At 44.4% G+C, this 24505-nt stretch overlaps 1 protein-coding gene across 1 annotated transcript in view; it reads left to right on the top strand.

Moving 5' to 3' along the window:
* Positions 1 to 23746, top strand: part of LOC308080153 (1-phosphatidylinositol 4,5-bisphosphate phosphodiesterase delta-4-like) — a gene marked incomplete at its 3' end in the record, with an annotated part of 51003 nt that extends 27257 nt beyond the window's left edge. Inside the window, exons 8-16 of the mRNA XM_080421931.1 lie at positions 2283 to 2427; positions 4796 to 4948; positions 7120 to 7290; positions 15617 to 15773; positions 17769 to 17885; positions 18809 to 19032; positions 19743 to 19875; positions 21037 to 21186; positions 23649 to 23746. Of these exons, the coding sequence (XP_080278057.1) occupies positions 2283 to 2427; positions 4796 to 4948; positions 7120 to 7290; positions 15617 to 15773; positions 17769 to 17885; positions 18809 to 19032; positions 19743 to 19875; positions 21037 to 21186; positions 23649 to 23746 (1348 nt within the window). The remainder of the gene's footprint in view (positions 1 to 2282; positions 2428 to 4795; positions 4949 to 7119; positions 7291 to 15616; positions 15774 to 17768; positions 17886 to 18808; positions 19033 to 19742; positions 19876 to 21036; positions 21187 to 23648) is intronic.
* Between the last annotated feature and the right edge of the window lie 759 nt (positions 23747 to 24505).

The raw sequence follows: 24505 nt of genomic DNA, 5'->3' as shown, positions 1-24505 counted from the left end.
CAATTTTGAGGTATTTGTTCTTTACTGGAGTACTTCCAATTTTCAATACTTTTGCTTCTCCACTACATCTCAGAGGCAAATATTGTACTTTTTACTCCACTACAATTATTTGAAAACTAGTTACTTTTCAGATATAAATTATTATATTATGAAACATACATTAACCACTTTAGCCCTATTTTATACCTAGGCTATTTGAAAATAGCCGATCTACAAGCTCACAACGTGTCGCATCGCGACACGCTGTGAGCTTGTAGATCGGCTATTTTCAAACATTTTAGTACTTTTGATACTTTAAGTATATTTTGATGACAATACTTTTGTACTTTTACTCGAGTAATATTTTGAACACAGGCCTTTTACTCGTAACAGAGTATTTTTATATCGTGGTATTGCTACTTTTCCTTAAAGGGTAAGACCACTTTAGTAGAGGTTTGGGTTGTGTAGTTACCTTGCCATGATGTAACTCCAAAGGTGGGCAAGAAATAAAAAATAATTGCTCCATTGATTAGAAATTGATAATTCAAAATATGCTCCTCATTGACTTACATTGTACGGTAAAACAGCTCTCAAAGTCACTCTATTAGCACATAAATGAACCCAAACATAGCTGATTCAGACAATATAGAGCATCACCAAACCCAGTACTGTTTGTTTTTTTAATAAAAATGTGAACTTCCTGTTGATTTTACTATTTGAAGATCTGGATCTGGATCCGCCGATCCAGTCCGGGTTTTCTACTTATTAAAAATGGCAAAATCAACAGGAAGTTGACAATTTTATTTAAAAAAAAACAGTACTGGGTGTGGTGATGTTCTATATTGTCTGAATCAACTTTGTTTGCGTTCGTTTTTGTGCTAAAAGAGTGACTTTGAGAGCAGTTTTACCGTACAATGTAAGTCAATGAGGAGCATATTTTGAATTATCAATTTCTAATCAATGGAGCAATTATTTTTTATTTCTTGCCCACCTTTGGAGTTACATCATGGCAAGGTAACTACACAACCCGAACCTCTACCAAAGTGGTCTTGCCCTTTAAGTAAAAGATCAAGATGTGAGTACTTTTTACAACACTGGTAATCATTGCTATTGCGTGTTTGTTCAGTAACACAGGGGCCTCCCTCTCTATTTAATCAGGAGAGAGCATAGCCATTCATCAGCTTCACATTTATAGTGTTCCTGTTCAGTTCCAATTTTGACAGCTCGTTTCCTTGTGTCACTTCCAATTTCCCTTAACAAACAAATCATTACGATCAGAATGTAGAGGTCTTTAACCCATATTAACACCGGAGATGTTTTCTAAATGTTTTCTGAAAAACCTACGTTGCTACTGTATATCAGTGGTACTCAAACTTTTTCATGTCAAGGACCCACACAATGATATGTATTTGGCCGCCGACCCCCATCTCAAAATATTTTGTTCCAGGGACCCCCCAGCAGCAAAGATATGAGTAAAAAAAACAAAACAAAAAATGTAAAATAAATATATTCAAAGATGTGCACACATTTATGATTTTTCAAAAAAACTACAAACTCATAGCATGGCACGAAGTGACGCGCTATGAGCTTGTATATCTGCTATCGTTTGAATAGCCAAAGTATAAAATAATGCTTAAAGTGGACAAAGATGTTTTCCCCGGTTTTAATGGGTAAACGCTTATTTTAACAAAAAAAAACAATATCACTCTAACTGCGGCCCTTTAACGTAATGAATAATAAATCCATGTTAATCCCATAAGACTGTTCTGAAGTGAGTGAACACGCTGTGTCCTTCCGGCATCATCACGCAGTGGTGTAAAGTAACTAAATACATTTACTCAAGTACTGCACTTAAGTACAATTTTGAGGTAATTTGACTTTACTGGAGTATTTCCAATTGTCTATACTTTTACTTCTACTCCACTACATCGATCTCAGAGGCAAATGTTGTACTTTTACTCCACTACAATGATTTGAAAACTTTAGTTACTAGTTACTTTGCAAGTATAAATCATTATGAAACATACATTAACCACTTTAGCCCTATTTTATACATAGGCTATTTGAAAATAGACGATCTACAAGATCACAACGCATCACATCGCGACGCACTGTGAGCTTGTAGATCTGCTATTTTCAAACAGTTTAGTACTTTTACTTTTGGTACTTTAAGTACATTTTGATACCAATACTTTTGTACTTTTGTACTTTTACTCAAGTCATTTTTACTTCTAAATCTACATTGCAGTATTGATACTTTTACTTAAGTAAAACATTTGAGTACTTTTTCCACCACTGCGCAGGGCTCTGAAACGAGGCTGCCGCTGCGTGGAGGTGGACTGCTGGGACGGCGCCAACGGGGAGCCCATCGTGTACCACGGGCACACCTTCACCACCAAGATCCTGTTCAAGGACGTGGTCACCGCCCTGGGAAACTACGCCTTCAAGGTAGCAGTGGTGGGGTTGGTGAAGGGGCCTCTCTGTGTGGAGTTTGTATGTTCTCCCCGTGTCCCCTAGGGTAAATGGTAAATGGTGCATTTATATAGCGCTTTTATCCAAAGCGCTTTACATAGATTGTGCATTACATTCACCCATTCACACACACATTCACACACCGATGGAGGAGGAAACCATGCAAGGCATCAACCTGCTCATCGGGAGCAATTAGGGGTTCAGCGTCTTGCTCAAGGACACTTCCACACTAACTCTGGGGGAGCCAATTAAAACATCTAATTAAAAAAATATATACTGTATATCTGAATTCCAATTAAAAAATAGCAGATCTACAAGCTCAAAACGCGTCGCACTGCGACGCGTTTTTTGAGCTTGTAGATCTGCTAGTTTTGCTACTTTTGCGTGACAGAATGGCCCGACAGTATATGCAGTGTGTCCCTCTGGAGTGAGTGTGGAAATATATAGTGGCCCTCTCCATCATCAAAGTTGCATCACCCCTGCTGTATACTATCAATAAAAAAGGCAGAAAAGCCCAACAAATATATTTATAAAAAAAAGACGGATCTGACTTTGCTGCCCCACAATAACCTACCTGACCTGGCGGAGAGACCTGCACCTTTTCTACTTTGTAATGACTTGGGAGAAATCAATTGCATTGAGAATGAAGGCTAGTTTGACATCCTCTCAAACGCTGGCATGGTGATTGTTTGTGCTTTCATTGTGCTCTGCCTTGCCGTAACAACACAGCACTCAGCGTCTCATTGTCTGTCTATGTGTAAGGGAGTACGACCGCCCTATGACAGCCACAGCATTATCTGACAGCTTGGCCCTGCCAATCAGCAATGCAGTGTTGCTTATTATAAGCGACTTCGGATGGCTGAGCGACCTCGCCATGGATCCGCCGCAGGGCGCCGTGCCAAGGCGGAGCGGCTGCCAGCCAGCTCCAACGTGCGTGTCGGGGCTCACCGCCAATGTCCGCGCGATTGTCTGCGGTCGAATACCGTGGCCTCGTAAACCCCCCCCCTCTCGTCCTGTCAGTCTGTCTGTCTGTCTGTCGGCCCGGCTGAGTGGAACTGTAGTCGTGGAAAGTAACCACTGTGCTAACTGTACTCAGGGGCGGATATTTGCACTACGCAGACCATGCACTTGCGTGGAGCCCCGAGGCTTTTAAAAAATATATATCTTTATTTATAATCTCATGAAGATACATTACAACGTGAAATTGCGCAAAGACACCTGACTTAATGTTTTGAGGGCAAAAATAATAATACATTAATTAAAAAAATAATTAAAAAACAAAACATTTTCCCAGATCGTTTTTTCGCGCAGGGGGGGGGCAACCTGAGCTTTGCTTGGAGCCCCTAACTTCTAAAATCCGCCCCTGACTGTACTTGGGTTCAATGTTTCATGTTTTACTTTACTTGAGTATTTTTCGATGATTTATACTTCTACTCCACTCCCAATCTCAGAGGCAAATATTATACTTTTTTAATTCACAATCATTTTTAAAAAACCTTTGCTGATTTAGATTATTATTACAAAGCATATATTACCACGTAAAGGCATAGTTCACCCCAAAATGACTCTTTTTCCTATTGAAGTATTTTTTTGTTTTTTGTCGCATTCCTAAGACAATAATTTGATGACCGGCAGCGGTTCTGGTAGGAGACAGAATAAAGAGTCTCCTTTGTGTCTCCTACCGGAACCGCTGCGTACCGGTCAGCTGGTCATCAAATTATTGGCTTAGGAATGAGACAAAAACACTGCATGGGGTGAATAATCGAACTATTCCTTTAAGCCCCGTTTTTTTGGGTTATTCAAAAATAGTTTTTGAACAAAGCTACAAGCTCAAATCTGAGAATGCACTTAAATGCTACTGCGCGTGCGTCTCCCGTTTTGTGCGCATGCTAACTGACGCGTCACGACGCATGGAGCGATTCCATTGGTTCATATTGGTTCCATATTGGTTCCTATATTCTTACTTCTGGGTGCTTCAAAACGCCACTGAGCACATTCATTGAAATGATAGCTGGGGGGCGGGGCAATCCGCCCTCTAGTTATATTATACCTCTGTGCCAAAACCGGAGTCAGCGTTGCCAGATTCTGTGAGAGAAACAAGCAAACCAGGTCTAGGAAAACCAGCCGAAAAGAAGTGACTATGGGGCCACATGAGTACGGAGTACTTCTTCTTCCAACGGCCGAGTGGAACCCACGGATGCAGAGCATGGGGGGAGGGGGGGGGGGGGGTATTGTCCCGGTATTGCCCCCCCTGTGATAGTAGAGCCGCTCCAGTGTTGAGTTACTGCACGCGCTCTCCTTCACACAAACACACACACCGTGTCCTTCCATTATGCCGTGTCAGGTGTCAGAGTACCCGGTCATCCTGTCCATGGAGAACCACTGTGGGGTGGAGCAGCAGAGAGTCATGGCCCGCCACCTCACCCACATCCTGGGCGACAAGCTGCTGACGGGCACCCTGGACGGCAAGCCCCCCATCGCCCTGCCCTCGCCTGAGGTGAGCGCAGCTGTGTGGACCCCCCAATGATTTTGGGGGGGGGGGGGGGGGGTCCCCCCCTAGAGGATTAGTTTAAACGGCTATCCCTGGCTAATAAGCCAAATAAGCCTTCATGCATTATAATTGACCTCTATAACTCAAATTAAAAATTTAGAAACACTTTAAATATTTTAGTTGTTTCAGAAATGGTGCATCTTTTACTCAAGCGGGACAACGCCCGTCGCAAGTTGATGATGTCATTTCATTTGTCCAAGTGTGGCCCAGCCCTGTGGAATTTATGGAATGCATGTGCAAATAAAACATTAAATATTGTTTTGATGTATTAAGTTGTTTTTTTTATTTGCACATGCATTCAATAAATTCCATAGAGCTGGACCACACATAGACAAATTACATCATCAACCCGCTTGAGTGAAAGATGCACACACACACACACTCATAGATTAGACAGTTAGCCTCTTGCACATTTCATACGACAAGCACGTCTAGACCCAAATGTGCTCCAAATCATTCGTGCAAATGTATAAAAAAGGAGGGAGCACAGTACAGGTGCATATGGGAACACCCCAGTCAACAAAGCATACTGTGTGGGGCCTTATAAGTAGTTAATGGACTCTTGTCTTCCGCCTGGCCGCTCAGCAGAGGGTCCCTGGGGGGGGGTGTACTGGCAGAGCTAGAGCCCAGAGGACACCTTCACTTTCTCCCCACGGCCTTCCAGAGAGAGAGAGAGAAAGAGAAAGAGAGAGAGAGAGAGAGCCCCCTGGGTCATATGATCTGTGTGTGCAATGCATGCAACACTGCCGGCCTTGAATTATTAAACGACCACAATATTGTTCCACTCCTGCCGTGCCCAGAGAATATGACAGGCCTGCTACGTTAGGCACGGTGCCTGAATTTCCCCCGTGGGATAGAATAGGTAATATTTGGCGTAAGCTGTTAAAGACGCCTTAAGTGCTATGTTTTGTTTAAAAACAAAAAGTGTTTTGTTAAAAGGTTAAAGCTCTACATTTTGATAATAATCGTTTCTTTAGAGCAGAGGTAGACAACCTGCGGCAACGAATAACATATGGCCGCGCTATGAGCTTGTAGATCTGTTATTTTTGAAATATCTTTGAATATTTTAAAGAGAACATTTGTAAAACATTTTGTTCCAGGGACCCCTCCAGAAGCAAAGATTTGAGTTACAAATGTTCGCTTTTAAAAACATACATATTCAAAGATTTGCACAAAATGTTCACGATTTAAGAAAAAAAAATAGCAGATCTACAGTACAAGCTCATAGCGCGCCACTCGGTGCTATTTTTTAATAGCCAGAGTATAAAATAATGGTTGTAGCTCAAATCTAAAATGACACCGGCCTTGAATTATTAAACAACCACAATATGGTTCCACTCCTGCCGTGCCCAGAGAGAGAATATGACAGGCCTGCTACGTCTCCATTTCAATAAAGGGGAGATCAAGTTGATTCAAAGAGATATTCCTTATTGAACTTATACACGCTTAGGGGCAGTGGTGGGAAAAGTACTCACATTTTTGACTTAAGTAAAAGTATCAATACTGCAATGTAAAAAATACTCTGTTACAAGTAAAAGTAAGGTATTCAAAATTTACTTGAGTAAAAGTACAAAGGTATTGGTATCAAAATGTACTTGAAGTGCCAAAAGTGAAAGTACTTATTACGCAGAAGGTCCCATTTCACAAGTCTTCAAAGGTGTAAAATGTATAAAAAATCATTTGAAAATAGCAGATCTACAAGCTCACAAAGCGTGGCATCGTGACGTGCTGTGAGCTTGTAGATCTGCTATTTTCAAATAGCCAACAACGTTTAAATAGGGCTGAAGTGGTTAATGTATGTTTTGTAATAATAATTACAATAATTATGAAATCTACAAAATCTAAAATTAAATCTACAAAGTATCTAGTGACAAAATTTTGTTTTGGTCCCCAGCAAAATTAGTTAATGTAGCGTCACAATCATTTTAACCACTTTAACCATTATTTTATACTTTGGCTTCTCAAAAATAGCAGGTCTACAAGCTCAGATATTTTTGAAAACTCCCTCGCACACAAAACACATGTCATTTTGGGGGTCCTTGACATGAAAAAGTTTGAGAACCACTGGTCTAGTATAGTCTGTTTGACGAAACAAAACCCTCTATCGCCCCCTCCAGGAGCTGAAGGGGAAGATCCTGCTGAAGGGGAAGAAGATCGGCGGTCTGGAGGAGAGCCTGACCGACTGGACGGTGGACGACTCTCTGACCACGGAGGTCAGCGACGAGGACGAGGGTCCCGACACCGACGACGACACCGTCCAGCGCGGGAGTGTCCGCCGCAAGCCCAGGGACCCCAACAACTCCACCTCTCTGCACAGGCTGGTGAGTCTGTAGACCCCCAACAACTCCACCTCACTCAGATGTTTTACTTATGTGAAAGTATCGATACTGCAACGTAGAAGTACTCTGTTACGAGTAAAAGTCCGGAATTCAAAATGTACAAAATGATTGGTATCCAAATGTACTTAAGGTTCCAAAAGTAAAAGTACTAAATTGTTTGAAAATAGCAGATCTAAAGGCTCACAACGCGTCGCGATACGACGCGTTGTGAGCTTGTAGATCGGCTATTTTCAAATAGCGTAGGTATAAAACAGGGCTAAAGTGGTTCATGTATGTTTTATAATATAATAATTTATATCGGCAAAGTAACTAGTAACTACAGTTTTCAAATAATGTAAAGGTACGATATTTGTATTTGAAGGCAGAAGGTCCCGGGTTCGATTCCCGGCCTCGGCAATGTGGAGGTGTCTCTGTGCAAGACACATACAGTAACCCCTGATCGCTCTGCTGTGGGAAGGCTGGGTGAAGCCCCAGGGGATTAAACTGTTAAAGGAGCCTTAAAGGGATAGTTCACCCCAAAAAAATCTTTTTTTCTATCGATTAGTCACCCCATGGAGACTTAAAGGTAGGGTAATATTTTTTGGTAATTAATTTTTTGTTGTTAAAAAGGTTAAAGTACTATTATTCTGATAGTAATCATTGCTACAGAGCGTTTGTTGGGTCACAGGGGTCTCTACAGCTCTTTAGTAAACAGAATATATGTACATTTTCAGGTAGGTGACAACATTTAAGCCAATCAGGAGAGAGCACTGAAAATGCATTTTCTGTTTAATAAAGAGCTGGAGAGACATGGGAGACTCCTTTAACTGAACAAACACTCTATAGCAATGAGTACTATCAGAATAAAGAGCTATTTAACACTTATCTTAACCAAACTAAATCACTTACCCTACCTTTAAATTCATGGGTATGTTTTTGTCTCATTCCTAAGCCAACCATTTGATGACCAGCGGACCGGTAGACAGCGGTTCCGGTGGGAGACACAAAGGAGACTCTTTGTGTCTCCTACCGGAACCGCTGCCGGTCATCACATTATTGTCTCAGGAATGCGACAAAAACTAAAAGAATATCCATGAATTCAAGTCTCCATGGGGTGACTAAATCGATAGAAAAGTCATTTTGGGGGTGAACTATCCCTTTAACACATCCACCGCCAGAGGTTAATCTCATAATGTACTCACCAGTGCCAAGGTGTTTTTGTTGTTTTTTTGTTTTTTTCATGTCGCCATAGATCTTGTTAAAATCCTTAAGATTGAGCCGTGAACGGTCTGTTTACATCCGCGAGATCTCCCTGTATCTCCCAGTGAAGATCGCGTGTCAAACGGGGCATCCATGTTTGAGTTAGAGCGGATTACGTTAAACAGTGAAATGCGAGGAGAAAAAACTACAGGAAGAGAATTGAGTTTCAGTTTCGTCTGTAGAATGGGAGCGGGCGTGATCGTCGAAACCGGATCCCAAATAATTCTATTTCCTGTCATCAAACCGGAAACGGAAGTGGATCAAAAAAATTCCGAAAGTGCACCCGGACCGCGCATGCGCGAAAAGACCGCAGCCCGTAGGACTACGGGCTCGGCGCTTAACCGTTGGATTTAACGGCCCGTAGAACTACGGGCCCGGCGGTAAAGGTGTTAAGGGGGGGGTCAAACACAGAGAATGAATCCCCTCCCCCTCAGGGATGAATAAAGTAGTGTTGAGCTCGGCTTCATGATGGGTGAGCAGTAATAAGTAATAGCACTTCAGTGTTTAGCAAATGAGGTGATTCTTTGCCTGCCATTAGCGCCGTTCAGATCAGGTGTCACATTCCAGGAATCCGTGCCCACAACCTTCTCCTGCAGCCCGGCCCCGCCCAGCCCGGCCCTCTGGCCCTCTGGCCCTCTGGCCCTCTGGCCCTCTGCCCCTCTGCCCCTCTGGCCCTCTGGCCCTCTGGCCCCTCTGGCCCTCTGGCCCTCTGGCCCTCTGGCCCCTCTGGCCCTCTGGCCCTCTGGCCCCTCTGGCCCTCTGGCCCTCTGGCCCTCTGGCCCTCTCATGTGGCAGAAATACAGGACGACACGCAGAAGACAGAGAGAGAGAGAGAGAAAAAAGGACGATCTGTCTGTCTGTCTGTCAGCCTCTCTATTACCATCCATGCCTGTCAGTTGTTCCCTCCATCTCTCATTCTCGTTCTCTCTGTCTCTGTCTCTGTCTCTGACTCTGTCTCTGACTCTGTCTCTGTCTCTGTCTCTGTCTCTGACTCTGTCTCTGTCTCTGTCTCTGACTCTGACTCTGACTCTGTCTCTGTCTCTGACTCTGACTCTGTCTCTGTCTCTGTCTCTGACTCTGACTCTGACTCTGACTCTGACTCTGACTCTGTCTCTGTCTCTGTCTCTGACTCTGACTCTGTCTCTGTCTGTCTCTGACTCTGACTCTGACTCTGTCTCTGTCTCTGACTCTGACTCTGTCTCTGTCTCTGTCTCTGACTCTGTCTCTGTCTCTGTCTCTGACTCTGACTCTGTCTCTGTCTCTGACTCTGTCTCTGTCTCTGTCTCTGTCTCTGACTCTGTCTCTGTCTCTGTCTCTGACTCTGACTCTGACTCTGTCTCTGTCTCTGACTCTGTCTCTGTCTCTGACTCTGTCTCTGACTCTGACTCTGACTCTGTCTCTGACTCTGTCTCTGTCTCTGTCTCTGACTCTGACTCTGACTCTGTCTCTGTCTCTGTCTCTGACTCTGTCTCTGTCTCTGACTCTGACTCTGTCTCTGACTCTGACTCTGACTCTGACTCTGTCTCTCTGTCTCTCTGTCTCTGACTCTGACTCTGACTCTGTCTCTGTCTCTGTCTCTGACTCTCTCTCTCTCTCTCTCTCTCTCTCTCTCTCTCTCTCTCTCTCTCTCTCTCTCTCTCTCCCGCTCTCTCTTAAGTAAACTTTATTTACTAGTTAGTTATTTTGCTGTTTTTGATCATTACTACAAAACATACATTAACCACTTCAGCCCTATATTAACCCTATATTTACTTTGGCTATTTGAAAATATCCGATCTACAAGCTCAGTGCGACGCGTTGTGAGCTTGTAGATCTGCTATTTTCAAAAGATGTGTATACATTGAAAACTCGTGAAATTCTGCATATTGACTACTTTTAAGTATATTTAAAATTATTTTGTACTCGAGGACATTTTTGAATGACGGACCTTCACGTGTAACAGGGGTATTTCTACATCGCAGTATTGATACTTTTACTTAAGTAAAAAAAAATAACGTGAGTACGTTTTTTCCACCACTCGTGCTCGTATGGCACACGGTAAACAGATCGGCTCATCTAACATCCACCATGTCTGCTCGCCGATGGCCTTTCTGTCACCGTCATGTATCTTTCATGAGGGGATGAGAGAGAAGACGACGGGCCTCATGCAAGAGCCTTTTCCACTGGACAAAAAGGTGACGGATTACCAGCCCCGGCCACTTTGGATGGCTCGCTACCAAGCAGGTGTTCAAACTCCCGAGACGAGCCCGTTAAGGACGGACGGACGGAACCGTTTTCCGTGTCGTTTGGCTCTGGCCGCCGACCTGCTGTGAATCTGAGAAGCGTTCCGATCAAATGTGTGGTCGTCCTTTCGTTCCGTTTTCTGTTGCTTTCAGCAGAGCATAGCAAGTAGGGCTGTGAATCGTCAATCGTTTAAAAAAAAACTTTCAAAAACTCGATTCAACTCGAAATCTCGATTCAAAAATGTTTTTTTTTCTTCAATTCAGCCCATAACTTGCCACGTGGGTTTTTGGAAAATGAGAATCAACTCTGAATCGTCCAACATTAGAATCTCGATTCGAGTATGAATCGATTTTTTCCCACATACCAAGTTCCTCCATACATCCCCCAGTAGCCTTAAAGGAGTACACACACCATTAAAGGAGTACACACACCATGAAGTACACACACCATGAAGCCTTGATCTTTTTTTTTTTTTTTTGTCTCATTCCTGAACCAATAATTTGATGACCAGGTCATCGGTCAATAGAGACTCTTTGAGACTCCCGGTCATCAAATTATTGGCTTAGGAATGCAACAAAAAACAAACAAAAAATCGCCATGAATTCAAGTCTTCATGGGGTGTGTAATTGATAGAACATAAGTCATTTTTTTTTGTGGTGAAACTACTCCTTTAACTCCGATGTTATATAAATCTACAAAAAAAAGGCAGAACTTGCTGCATAGCGACAGCGTCAACAACACGACGACGACATGCCGGAGCGTGTAAACGAAACAGCGGTGCCGGTTAGATGCATGATTATTCAGTAGGCATCTGAGAAGGGCGTGAAACGCCACACTGCCTGCTGGGACCGCATGTCAACACGGTCAGGAGAGGCCAGCCGGCCGAGCCGGGCATCGGGTTCTGAAAGTGACGTGAATGGGCTCGGCAGTGCCCTTGGCCACGGGTTTAAGTGACTTTGGCCGTGGCTGTCTGGGAGGGGGGGGGGGGGTATGGAAAAGTCTTGTACGGGGCAGCTTGACAGTGGTGGAAAAAGTACTCACGTTTTTTATTTTACTGAAAGTAAAAGTATCAATGTACTGCAATGGAGAAATACTCTGTTACAAGTGAAAGTGCAGAGTTTTGTACTTTTGTACACTTACTTGAGTGAAAGTACAAAAGTATTGGTGTCAAAAGGCACTTCAAGTACCAGAAGTAAAAGTACTCATTATGCAGAAGGTCCCATTTTACAAGTTTTCTAATGTGTGAAATGTATAAAAATCCTTTGAAAATAGCAGATCTACAAGTTCACAACGCGTCGCAAAGCGACGCGTGATGAACTTGTAGATCTGCTATTTTCAAATTGCCAAAGTATGTAGGCTATACTGCATATAAGGTGGTTTTGTAATGATAATCAAAATCTACAAAGTAACTAGTAACTAAAGTTATCAAATAATTGTGGCGGAGTAAAAATACAATATTTGTCTCTGAGATGTAGTGGAGTAGAAGTAAAAGTATTGAAAATCGGAAATACTCCAGCAAAATAAAAGTACCTCAAAATTGTACTTGAGTGCAGTACTTGAGTAAATGTACTTAGTTACTTTTTCACCACTGCTTGCACTGCAGCCTGATTGACTTTCATGAACCCGTACTTGGCTTACCGATAACAAACTGTCACTACACCTTGGGAAAACTGAATCCATTCTCTTTGGGACCAAACATTCCCTCAGACAGATGGATGTAAATGATTTCAAGGTCAAAGTCGATGACACAATTATCTCTAGCAAAGAAGAGATTACCTATTTGGGTTGTGTACTTGACAAATACCTGACAGGTGATAGCATGGCTACAAAGGTGGTCAAAAGAGTAAACCAGAGAACCAAATTTATGGGCAGAGTTTCCTCTTTTGTCAACCCTCAGGCCCTCAGGACCCTCTCTGGGGCCCTGATTCAACCACTTTTTGACTATGCTTGCACCTCCTGGTACTCCAACACCTCAGTGTCACTGAAGACTAAGCTTCAAACCTCCCAAAACAAACTGATTCGGCTACTCCTCGGATTGGGGCCCATGACCCACCTTTCTCCCACCCATTTTGCCAGCCTAGGCTGGCTCAGGGTGGAAGACAGGGTTAAACAACTAAAAATGGGACTGGCCTTCAAAATTGTAAATGCAAATTTGCCCGATATGCCCCCAATTCCCGCATATCTGAGTAAATACCTCCAAAAGGTTAGCGACACCCACAGTCACAATACCAGAGGGAGCGTTAACAACAATTTGGTACCACCCACCCATAAATCAAACATGGGCAAATTCTCCTTCTACAGCACTGCCACCCAGGATTGGAATAGTCTAACTCCATCCCTCAAAAAATGCAGTTCGCTGGGCTCATTTAAAAGAGCCTTAAAAAATCACCTTTCAGGAGGCCAAAGGTGGAGGTAGTACCATTTTCCCGTTAGACAGCAGACCCCCCCCCCCCCCTGTTTTTGTACATATTTTTTTTCCCCTCTTTTTTATTTTTTTTGTTGTACATAGTGTTATATATTGTTTTTGGCTGGTTATTTTGTAATGATATTTGAACTGTGGTGCCACTATATATGCCTATGAATTAAATACCAAGGCCCTCATTGGAAACAAGTCCGCAAGGACTTTTATGAACGGACCTGTTAGACAAAGTATTTTAAATGTAACTGTGCTGTTTTACATTTTTTGCCTAATAAAATATTCAATCAATCAATCAACCGAGAGGAACCCCATGAGGTTTTCCGTTGTTTGCTCGCGGTCGGTGTTCTGCCCGGGGCCCGGGGCCCTCTGAGACACCTCTGAGCTTTGGCAACCAGCCTGCTTTTAGGATTGGGTTAGAGTCTTACTTCCCATAACGTTGTGTCCAGGAGGGGACACACACAACACAACACAGTGTTCACAGAGTGTAATCCACTCTGTGGACACTGTGTTGTGTGTGTGTGTGTGTGTGTGTCCAGGAGGACACACACACACACACAACACAGTGTCCAAGAGCGTAATCCACTCTGTGGACATACAGTAGCAGCTATGGCTTTGTTTTGACAAGATCTTTATCTCTCTCTCTCTCTCTCCATTTTTATGTTTAATGTTCATATTATGTAAACACAAGAGCAACCCAGTTGCGCCACAAAATGTACATCATTCTTAGTTCATGTAGGAAACGTAATGCAGCCGAGCAAAATGCCTTGTGGCAAGCTTTAGAAAATGTCATCCGTCTATGATGAATGAATAGAAGTTATACAATATGTCAGTGATTATGACGAAGAGGCACCTGCCTTGTTTTCAAGTGAACGCTGGTCTGGAATCTCTGACCGAGCCTTTCTTTCTGATCTCAAACGCCCCCACACCCCAGTCGGCTGGACAAACATCTTGATCGATAGATTGAATATTTGATTGACTGCAGCCTGTAATGGTGCAGCCTGTAATGGCTGGGGAAAACTGGGAGAGCCATCTGTGTCATATTAGATTTTAGCGTTGGCTATACAAACAATAGCAGACGTACAAGCTCACAGTTCGTCACTTTGGCCGCGCTGCGAGCTTGTACATCTGATATGTTTAGATAAAAAAAAAGTCTTGAAAGTGTTTGAAAAACCTTGAATAGTTTTGAATAACGTAAAAGTTAGAGAACTGCTGACTTGTGGAATCGGCCTCAGGTCTTACTGGGTTAATTAACCCTTTCAATTAAACCCACTCGATACGGGGACGCATCTGTGTCATTTTATACTTTAGCAGCTATAACCATTATTTTATACTTTGGCTATTTTTTTTTGTGCAAATCTTTGAACATGCACTTTTTTAAAAGCGAACTTTTCTAACTCAAATCTTTGCTTCTGGGGGTCCCTGGAACACATTTTGTTTTGAGATGGGGGTCCGCGGCCAAATACATATCATTTTGGGGGTCCTTGACATGAAAAAGTTTGAGAACCACTGATATTATAGCGACATACTAGGGGTGCAACGATACGTTTTAACAACGATTCGATACGTATCACGATACTCGGTTGTCGATACGATACATGAACGATACAGGTTAATTTAGAACGATACGATATGTTTCGATTCAGTGATTTAGTCGATACGATACATGAACGATACAGGTTCATTTAGAACGATACGATTCGATTCAATGATTTAAAATCGATATAGTAACTATTTATTTACCCAAAAATTCTGTGTGAAAAATAAATACCTGGATACTGGATATAAACCCCTCTTTCTCTTTTTTTACTTCTTAAAAGTACTTAGTATTGCTATAATTGATTATTTGCTGTTTGCATATCGATGTAGTAGATCGTTGAAAATTCAAAACGATTTTTCGATGCAGTTACTATATCGTTACACCTCTACAACATACAGTAAGTTAAAAAAAAAAAAAAAAAAATAGGATTTAGAAGACATTTAGTAGAATGGGCCTCAGGTCATGTGCATCTGTGTCATTTTCAGATTTCTTTGGCCATTCAAAAATAGCAGATATACAAGCTCATTGCGCAGCACCGAGTGCCACGCTATGAGCTCGTAGATCAGATTTTTGTTTTTTTATCTGGGAAAATTTGGCCAAATCTTTTAACATGTATGTTTTAAAGCGAACATTTTTAACTCCGATCTGGAGTTCTGGGGGGTCCCTGGAACAAACCATTTTGAGATGGGGGTCCGCGGCCAAATTCAAATCATTTTGGGGGTCATTGACATGGAAAAGTTCGAGAACCACTGACATAGAAACATACGTTTTTTCCAAATTTTCATAATTTCCCCCCCAAAAATAGCCAAATAAATGTTAAAATGACACAGATGCGTGTCTCTCCCACTCTCCAGCAGAAGTCCAAGCAAGGCCTGGCCAAGGAGCTGTCGGACTGCGTGGTTTACTGCAAGAGCGTCCACTTCAGCAGCTTCAAGCACTCCCGCATCCACAACAAGTTCTACGAGATCTGCTCCTTCACCGAGTACAAGGCCCGCAAGCACCTCAAAGAGGCTGGTGGGTTCCTCTTATGACGTCACTCTGTCTGTCGTCTCTCTGGTACTTTCTCTCTGCTGCGTTAGCAACAGAACAGATGGTGTGTTCTAGTCAGTGGCGCCGCCGCCCGTTTAATTAACCCATTACGACCTGGGACGCATCTGTGTCATTTTTTTGATTTGAGCTAAAAAAAACACTATTTTACACTTTGGGCTATTCAAAAATAGCAGATATACAAGCTCGTAGCGCGGCACCATGGGGTCCATGGAACAACATATTTTGAGATGGGGGTCCGCGGTCAAATTCATATCATTTTGAGGGTCCTTGACATGAAAAAGTTTGAGCACCACTGATATAGAAACATACGTTTTTTTCAGAAAACTGTTGGGATTTAGAAGACATTTGTAGAATCGGCTTCAGGTCTTAAGACACTGTGTCCCCCTATGATTCAGTCCGGTCGAAAAAAAAGAAAAAGATTCAGTCCGGCCATAGCTGAGTGGTTAGTGAGCCCGCCTAGGGAGCCAGAGGCCCTGGTTGCCCCAGGTACGATTCCAGGCCACGCCAGCATATGAGTCGATGAAATGAAATTTGTCCCTGAGCAAGACTCTTAACCCCTAATTGCTCACAGGCCCTCATTGGAAACAAGTCCGCAAGGACTTTCATGAACGTCCTGTTAAAAGGAATTATCCTTATCCTATCCTTATCCAGTCCCCCGCACCTCGCCACCACCGCACGGTCGTGGGACCTAGGCTGGGTCTCCCCGCCGTGGGGATAAACAGTTAGAAAACAAAAACAAAAATATGTACAGTAAACAGTTCGGGGGGGAGTCTAGGCTTTGACTTGGGCCAGTTTCGAATTGCAGCCACCTGTAAAGTGCTCTTTTAGAGCGGGTTTGAAGGAGAGTAGGGATTCACACTCCTTTATGACTGTTGTTGGTAGGGCGTTCCACATGTCCGTGGCATAGCAGGAGAACAAATTGAACCCCTTGTTTGAGCCAAATCTGGGTTGGACGTGATTAATGGAGCTCCCTCTGGTGTTGTGATTGTGAACTTGATTGACAGTTTTTGAAGTAGTTTGACCCTCAATACTGAATGAAACAGACCCGAGTTGCACTGTACTTGGTGAGTTATTTTTCAATGTACTGTCACGCCAAATCTCTTCTCCAAACACAGATCTACAAGCTTACAACGCGTTGCAGCGCGACACGTTGGTGAATGTTCCCCCCAGAATGGTGATGCTAATAGGGCTCAAGTGGTTAAACGTCAAGAATAAAATCAATCAATCTGTCCTAAATGGAAGCTGATATTCTCTCACGTTTGCCTCGTGACATACTGTAACTTATGGGGAAAGATTGACATATTTAATTTATGTACCGTAATATGACATAAATGTAAGGTGCTACAAAGTAAAATTGTAATTCCAGCGGTGTAAAGTAACTAAGTGTGTAAAGCTCACAACGCGTCGCATCGCGACGCGTTGTGAGCTTGTAGATCTGCTATTTTCAAACATTAGTACTTTTACTTTTGGTACTTTAAGTATATTTTGACGCCAATGCTTTGGTACTTTTCCTCAGGTAACATTTTGAACACAGGCTTTTTTCTTGTAACAGAGTATTTTTATATTGTGGTATTGCTACTTTTACATAAGCACGGTACATTATCTGAGTACTTCGTCCACCACTGTGTAATTCAGGGGTGCCGTGGATGAAAAAGTTGTTTACAGGGGAACTCTGAGCCTAAAAAAGTTTGACAACCACCGTTCTAGTGGGATAAATGCAGTCTTGCGGTCAAACTAAAGATGCATAGCACTGATTTAGCCCTGTACACATAGACCCAGAGTAGAGTAGACCTGCCTAAAACCCAAAAGTTAGGCCAGTGTCAGACAATAAACATTATAGAAGTTTTTCGTTTTTGTTTTTTTTGCCAGTACAATAGCACCAAACAGTCCAGAAAAACATGTTATCATGTCCGGTTTATGAAGCGTGCCTTTATGAAACGTGCCTCCTCTGTCCCCCAGGGGCAGAGTTCGTGCACCACAACTGTCGGCAGCTGACCAGGGTTTACCCCAGTGGCTTCCGCACCGACTCCTCCAACTTCAACCCTCAGGAGCTGTGGAACACCGGCTGCCAAATCGGTGAGTGCATCTCCTCCTGCCAAGAAGAACCCCATAGATAGAGTCCAGTGTATCTCCATCCTAGAACATACATGGGCAACTGGCGGCACGGGGGCCACATGCGGCCCCCACCTTCACTTAATGCGGCCCGCTGGTTAATAACGGAATACTGATATATTATTGTTTTCAGCTGTTACAATTCCAAACATGCAAAACATGACCCGCTTTAATTACTTCAGTCTATATTAGTAGCTTAATGACTAGTATTAAAATTCTATTGTCTTTTTTATGTCCAATGTATTTGTATTTAAGTTCATAAAGTTAAACTAAATGCTTTTGAAATTAAATGTAAATCTTACTTTTCAGGATTCCAATTCAAAAATAGCCAAAAAAAAATCAGGATTCCAATTAAAAAATAGCAAAAAATAGCAGATCTACAAGCTCAAAACGCGTCGCGCTGCGACGCGTTTTGAGCTTGTAGATCTGCTATTTTTGCTACTTTTGTGTGACATAGAATGGCCCCACAGTATAATGCAATGTGGCCCTCTGGAGTAGACTGAGAGAACGAGCCCAATCGATGGTCTTTAAGGGCGGATCCAAACTCAGCCGCACGGATTCGTGCGGGGCTTCCTATTGCTTCACCAATCTATGTCCCCGCCGGAGCACGCTGACGTCACCAAATTTAGAGCGACGCCCCTCTGCACTCTGATTGGTTAGGAGATAACAAGGTCCTAAGACCATCGTTCCTGCATGGCTCCCCCAGGCTTTTTTTCTTTTGTAACAAAAAAAAAAAGCATGGGTTTCCGAGGCTACTCTGGAGTGATTGTGGAAAAATAGTGGCCCCTCTCCATCATCAAAGTTGCATCACCCCTGCTGTAAAGGATGAACACTCTCTCTTATGTTAGTGGGTTTGTTGACTTCCTGCCCTTGCGTTGCTCCCGTAGTTGCGCTGAACTTCCAGACGGCCGGAGACGGCATGGACCTGAACGACGGCCTGTTCAGTCAGAACGGCCGCTGTGGCTACGTCCTGAAGCCCGACTTCATGAGGCAGCAGGGGGCCGACGCCCTGAAGCCCGACCCCACGAGGCAGCAGGGGGCCGAGAGGAGGTTCGACCCCGAGGTGGCCCAGAACCGGGACGGCTACCGGCCCCTCACTCTCGACATTCAGGTAAACTTTTATGTGACTTTTAGGCAAAACTAAATTGGCCCATAGGTCTGGAGTAAGACCGCTTTACTCCAGAAGGTTTATAATTGTCTAAGTCAAAACACAAATTGGCCTAAGTCATTTAAAGGGATAGTTCACCCCCGAAATGACTTTTTTCCTATGGATTAGTCACCCCATGGAGACTTGAATTCATAGATATTTGTTTGTTTTTGTCTCATTCCTAAAACAATAATTTGATGACCGGTGGACCGGTAGGCAGCGGTTCCAGTAGGTGATACAAAGGAGACTCTTTGTGTCTCCTACCGGAACCGCTCCTGGTCATCAAATTATTGGCTTAGGAATGCGACAAAAAAAAATATATATATGAATTCTCCATGGGGTGACTAATCGATAGAAAATGTTTTAGTCACAAGCTCGAGCGTGTATATCTGCTATTTTTGAGAGCCACTGTTCTAAATCGTTGCTATATAATTTTTGCTCAAATCTAAAATAATGCTTTCACGGTTTTAAGACGTTTTAACAAGGGGTGCCGATGCAGAAAAGGTTTTGGGAACTGCTGATCAATTCTCTGTAACCCGTTCACAAAGACGATTTCCTCTGATAAAGCAGGAGTGTGTGTGTGTGTGTGTGTGTGTGTGTGTGTGTGTGTGTGTGTGTGTGTGTGTGTGTGTGTGTGTGTGTGTGTGTGCGTGCGTGCATGTTTTCTTTCCAAGGTGATAAGCGGGCAGCAGCTGCCGAAGGTGAACATTAAGGAGGACTCCATCGTGGACCCGCTGGTCAGAGTGGAGATCCACGGAGTCCCCATGGACCAGGCCAAGCAGGAGACCAGATACGTGGAGAACAACGGTACCTGGAGAGACCAGGCCCTGTGGTCACTTACACACACACATAGTATAATAAATAAACAACAACGACCAGGCCCGGTGGTCACTTACAGACACACATTGTACATTCAGTGGTGGGAAAAGTACTCACATTGATTACTTAAAGACGGGGTGCCGTGATTTTCAGTGATCCCCCCCCCCCCCTAAAACATAATCATCAGGTATTATGGTTATACTAGGAGGAAGATTTTTTTCAAAAAAAGTGTACAAAAAGTGTTAAAATTATGTTTTTATGTGGACACGCCTCCGGTTCATTAAGTATACCTGGTTCTCACCTCCTCCACCACCTTAACACCACCCACCTGTCCTAGTCCCTCCTCCTCCTCATGCCCACACCTGATCTCCAGCCTTTTTAGTATACATTGCACGGACCCAGTGCATGTCATTCCGTGCATAGTTGCCTAGAAAACCTGAAATTCTGTGCATATTATGTACGGCGAGTCCCACGGTGGGCGTAACCAGTTGCAACCCGGAAAAACCCGGAAGCAGAGCAGTCCCCACAACAGAATTTACGATTCTGTGCCTATCGGTACGTAACTCAAACGGCGCTGAGTAGGCTCAAGGGAACGTCGCAACGTTCGGGACGGCAACTCGTTCGCTTTAGCTCACTCGGTGGTCCCTTACGTGGCGACAGTTCCCTTGAGACTGCGCGCCTCCGAAATGGTTTAGAGTCAATGGGGGAGATGCGAGGCGGCTATGCACGGATTTTCGGGTTTTCCAGTTGTCTATGCACGGTATTTGAAAAACGTTCAAAGACAACGTTTCCTCTGGCGATCGGGTTGATTTTTACTATGTCACTAAAGGGCTGTTTTTCTATTGGCACGTTTGACCCTCAAGGTTTCAGCCTCCAGGAAGAAACTCAAAATAGTCAGAGAAGACATAAAACACCATAAAAACACCACCAGGGGGCTTAATGAAGTTCTATCAACCTCAGACACATGAAAAACAGAAAAAGTGCAAAACCATGGCACCACCTCTTTAAATAAAAGTATCAATACTGAAATTAATAGTGTGGCACATACAAATATGACACTTTTTTATCACTGCAACACTACACCTACAACCAGTTAATACTGAAAATCGATTCTTATTTGCCTGACATTGTGGCCGTCATTTTCCCCAGGATTCAACCCCGTGTGGTACGACACGCTGCGCTTCACCATCCACACTCCAGAGCTGGCCCTGGTGCGCTTCGTGGTGGAGGACTACGACAAGACGTCCAAGAACGACTTCGTGGGCCAGTACACGCTGCCTTTCAGCTGCATTCAGCAAGGTGAGACCAGTACAACATGCTGCCTTTATGCTGTATTCAGCAAGGTGAGACCAGTACACACTGCCTTTATGCTGCATTCAGCAAGGTGAGACCAGTACACACTGCCTTTATGCTGCATTCAGCAAGGTGAGACCAGTACACACTGCCTTTATGCTGCATTCAGCAAGGTGAGACCAGTACACGCTGCCTTTATGCTGCATTCAGCAAGGTGAGACCAGTACACGCTGCCTTTCAGCTGCATTCAGCAAGGTGAGACCAGTACACACTGCCTTTATGCTGCATTCAGCAAGGTGAGACCAGTACATACTGCCTTTCAGCTGCATTCAGCAAGGTGAGACCAGTACACACTGCCTTTATGCTGCATTCAGCAAGGTGAGACCAGTACATACTGCCTTTCAGCTGCATTCAGCAAGGTGAGACCAGTACACGCTGCCTTTATGCTGCATTCAGCAAGGTGAGACCAGTACACACTGCCTTTATGCTGCATTCAGCAAGGTGAGACCAGTACACACTGCCTTTATGCTGCATTCAGCAAGGTGAGACCAGTACATACTGCCTTTCAGCTGCATTCAGCAAGGTGAGACCAGTACACACTGCCTTTATGCTGCATTCAGCAAGGTGAGACCAGTACACGCTGCCTTTATGCTGCATTCAGCAAGGTGAGACCAGTACACACTGCGTTTATGCTGTATTCAGCAAGGTGAGACCAGTACACGCTGCCTTTATGCTGCATTCAGCAAGGTGAGACCAGTACACACTGCCTTTATGCTGCATTCAGCAAGGTGAGACCAGTACACACTGCCTTTATGCTGCATTCAGCAAGGTGAGACCAGTACACACTGCCTTTATGCTGCATTCAGCAAGGTGAGACCAGTACACACTGCCTTTATGCTGCATTCAGCAAGGTGAGACCAGTACACACTGCCTTTATGCTGCATTCAGCAAGGTGAGACCAGTACATACTGCCTTTATGCTGCATTCAGCAAGGTGAGACCAGTACATACTGCCTTTCAGCTGCATTCAGCAAGGTGAGACCTGTACACTCTGCCTTTATGCTGCATTCAGCAAGGTGAGACCAGTACACACTGCCTTTATGCTGCATTCAGCAAGGTGAGACCAGTACACACTGCCTTTATGCTGCATTCAGCAAGGTGAGACCAGTACACTCTGCCTTTATGCTGTATTCAGCAAGGTGAGACCAGTACACACTGCCTTTATGCTGCATTCAGCAAGGTGAGACCAGTACACTCTGCCTTTATGCTGCATTCAGCAAGGTGAGACCAGTGCACACTGCCTTTATGCTGCATTCAGCAAGGTGAGACCAGTACACGCTGCCTTTCAGCTGCATTCAGCAAGGTGAGACCAGTGCACACTGCCTTTATGCTGCATTCAGCAAGGTGAGACCAGTACACACTGCCTTTATGCTGCATTCAGCAAGGTGAGACCAGTACACACTGCCTTTATGCTGCATTCAGCAAGGTGAGACCACACGCTGCCTTTCAGCTGCATTCAGCAAGGTGAGACCAGTACATACTGCCTTTATGCTGCATTCAGCAAGGTGAGACCAGTACATACTGCCTTTCAGCTGCATTCAGCAAGGTGAGACCAGTACACTGCCTTTATGCTGCATTCAGCAAGGTGAGACCAGTACACACTGCCTTTATGCTGTATTCAGCAAGGTGAGACCAGTACATACTGCCTTTATGCTGCATTCAGCAAGGTGAGACCAGTACATACTGCCTTTCAGCTGCATTCAGCAAGGTGAGACCAGTACACTGCCTTTATGCTGCATTCAGCAAGGTGAGACCAGTACACACTGCCTTTATGCTGTATTCAGCAAGGTGAGACCAGTACACTCTGCCTTTATGCTGCATTCAGCAAGGTGAGACCAGTACACACTGCCTTTATGCTGTATTCAGCAAGGTGAGACCAGTACACACTGCCTTTATGCTGCATTCAGCAAGGTGAGACCAGTACACTCTGCCTTTATGCTGCATTCAGCAAGGTGAGACCAGTACATACTGCCTTTATGCTGCATTCAGCAAGGTGAGACCAGTACATACTGCCTTTATGCTGCATTCAGCAAGGTGAGACCAGTACACACTGCCTTTATGCTGCATTCAGCAAGGTGAGACCAGTACACACTGCCTTTATGCTGCATTCAGCAAGGTGAGACCAGTACACACTGCCTTTATGCTGCATTCAGCAAGGTGAGACCAGTACACACTGCCTTTATGCTACTTTAGCTGTCCCCAGCTAAAGTAGTTAACATAGTATCACAATCATTTTAACCACTTTAGCCATTTATACGTTATTCTTTTCTGGCTGGCACAAAACATTTTCAGATGGGGGTTTGCGCCCAAATATATATCATTTTGGGGGGCCTTGGCACGAAAAAGTTAGAGAGCTATGCTGCTTTAATTAGCCTAACGATGTTTCCTCTTGTCGTTTTCTGTTCTCAGGTTATCGTCACATTCATCTCCTCTCCAAGGATGGCACCAGCATCGCTCCTTCCTCCATTTTCGTGCACATTAAGATCACTGACCTGCAACAGAGCTAGCCAGCCCACCATCAAGCACCTCCCCTATACACCTCCCCATGCACCTCCCCTATACACCTCCCCATGCACCTCCCCATGCACCTCCCCATGCACCTCCCCTATACACCTCCCCATGCACCTCCCCATGCACCTCCCCTATACACCTCCCCATGCACCTCCACTACGCACCTCCCCTATGCACCTCCCCATGCACCTCCCTTATATGTACCTCATCAAGCACCTCCCCTATGCACCTCCCCTATATGCACCTCATCAAGCACCTCCCCTTTGCACCTCCCCATGCACCTCCCTTATGCACCTCCCCATGCACCTCCCTTATGCACCTCCGCTATGTCCCCTATGTACCTCCCCTATATGCACCTCCCCATGCACCACCCCTATGCACCTCCCCTTTACACCTCCCCATGCACCTCCCCATGCACCTCCCCTATGCACCTCCCCATGCACCTCCCTTATGCACCTCCCATATGCACCTCCCCATGCACCTCCCCTATGCACCTCCCCTATGCACCTCCCCTATGCACCTCCCCATGCACCTCCCATATGCACCTCCCCTATGCACCTCCCCATGCACCTCCCCATGCACCTCCCCTATGCACCTCCCCATGCACCTCCCTTATGCACCTCCCCATGCACCTCCCCATGCACCTCCCCTATGCACCTCCCGATGCACCTCCCCTATGCACCTCTCCATGCACCTCCCCATGCACCTCCCCTATATGCACCTCATCAAGCACCTCCCCTTTGCTCCTTCCTACC

The sequence above is a fragment of the Gymnoscopelus braueri genome (genome assembly GCF_963280865.1).
Source record: "Gymnoscopelus braueri genome assembly, chromosome: 24".
NCBI lineage: Eukaryota > Metazoa > Chordata > Actinopteri > Myctophiformes > Myctophidae > Gymnoscopelus > Gymnoscopelus braueri.
The sequence above is the reverse complement of the archived record's forward strand: the minus strand, read 5'-3'. Positions and strand labels throughout refer to the sequence as shown.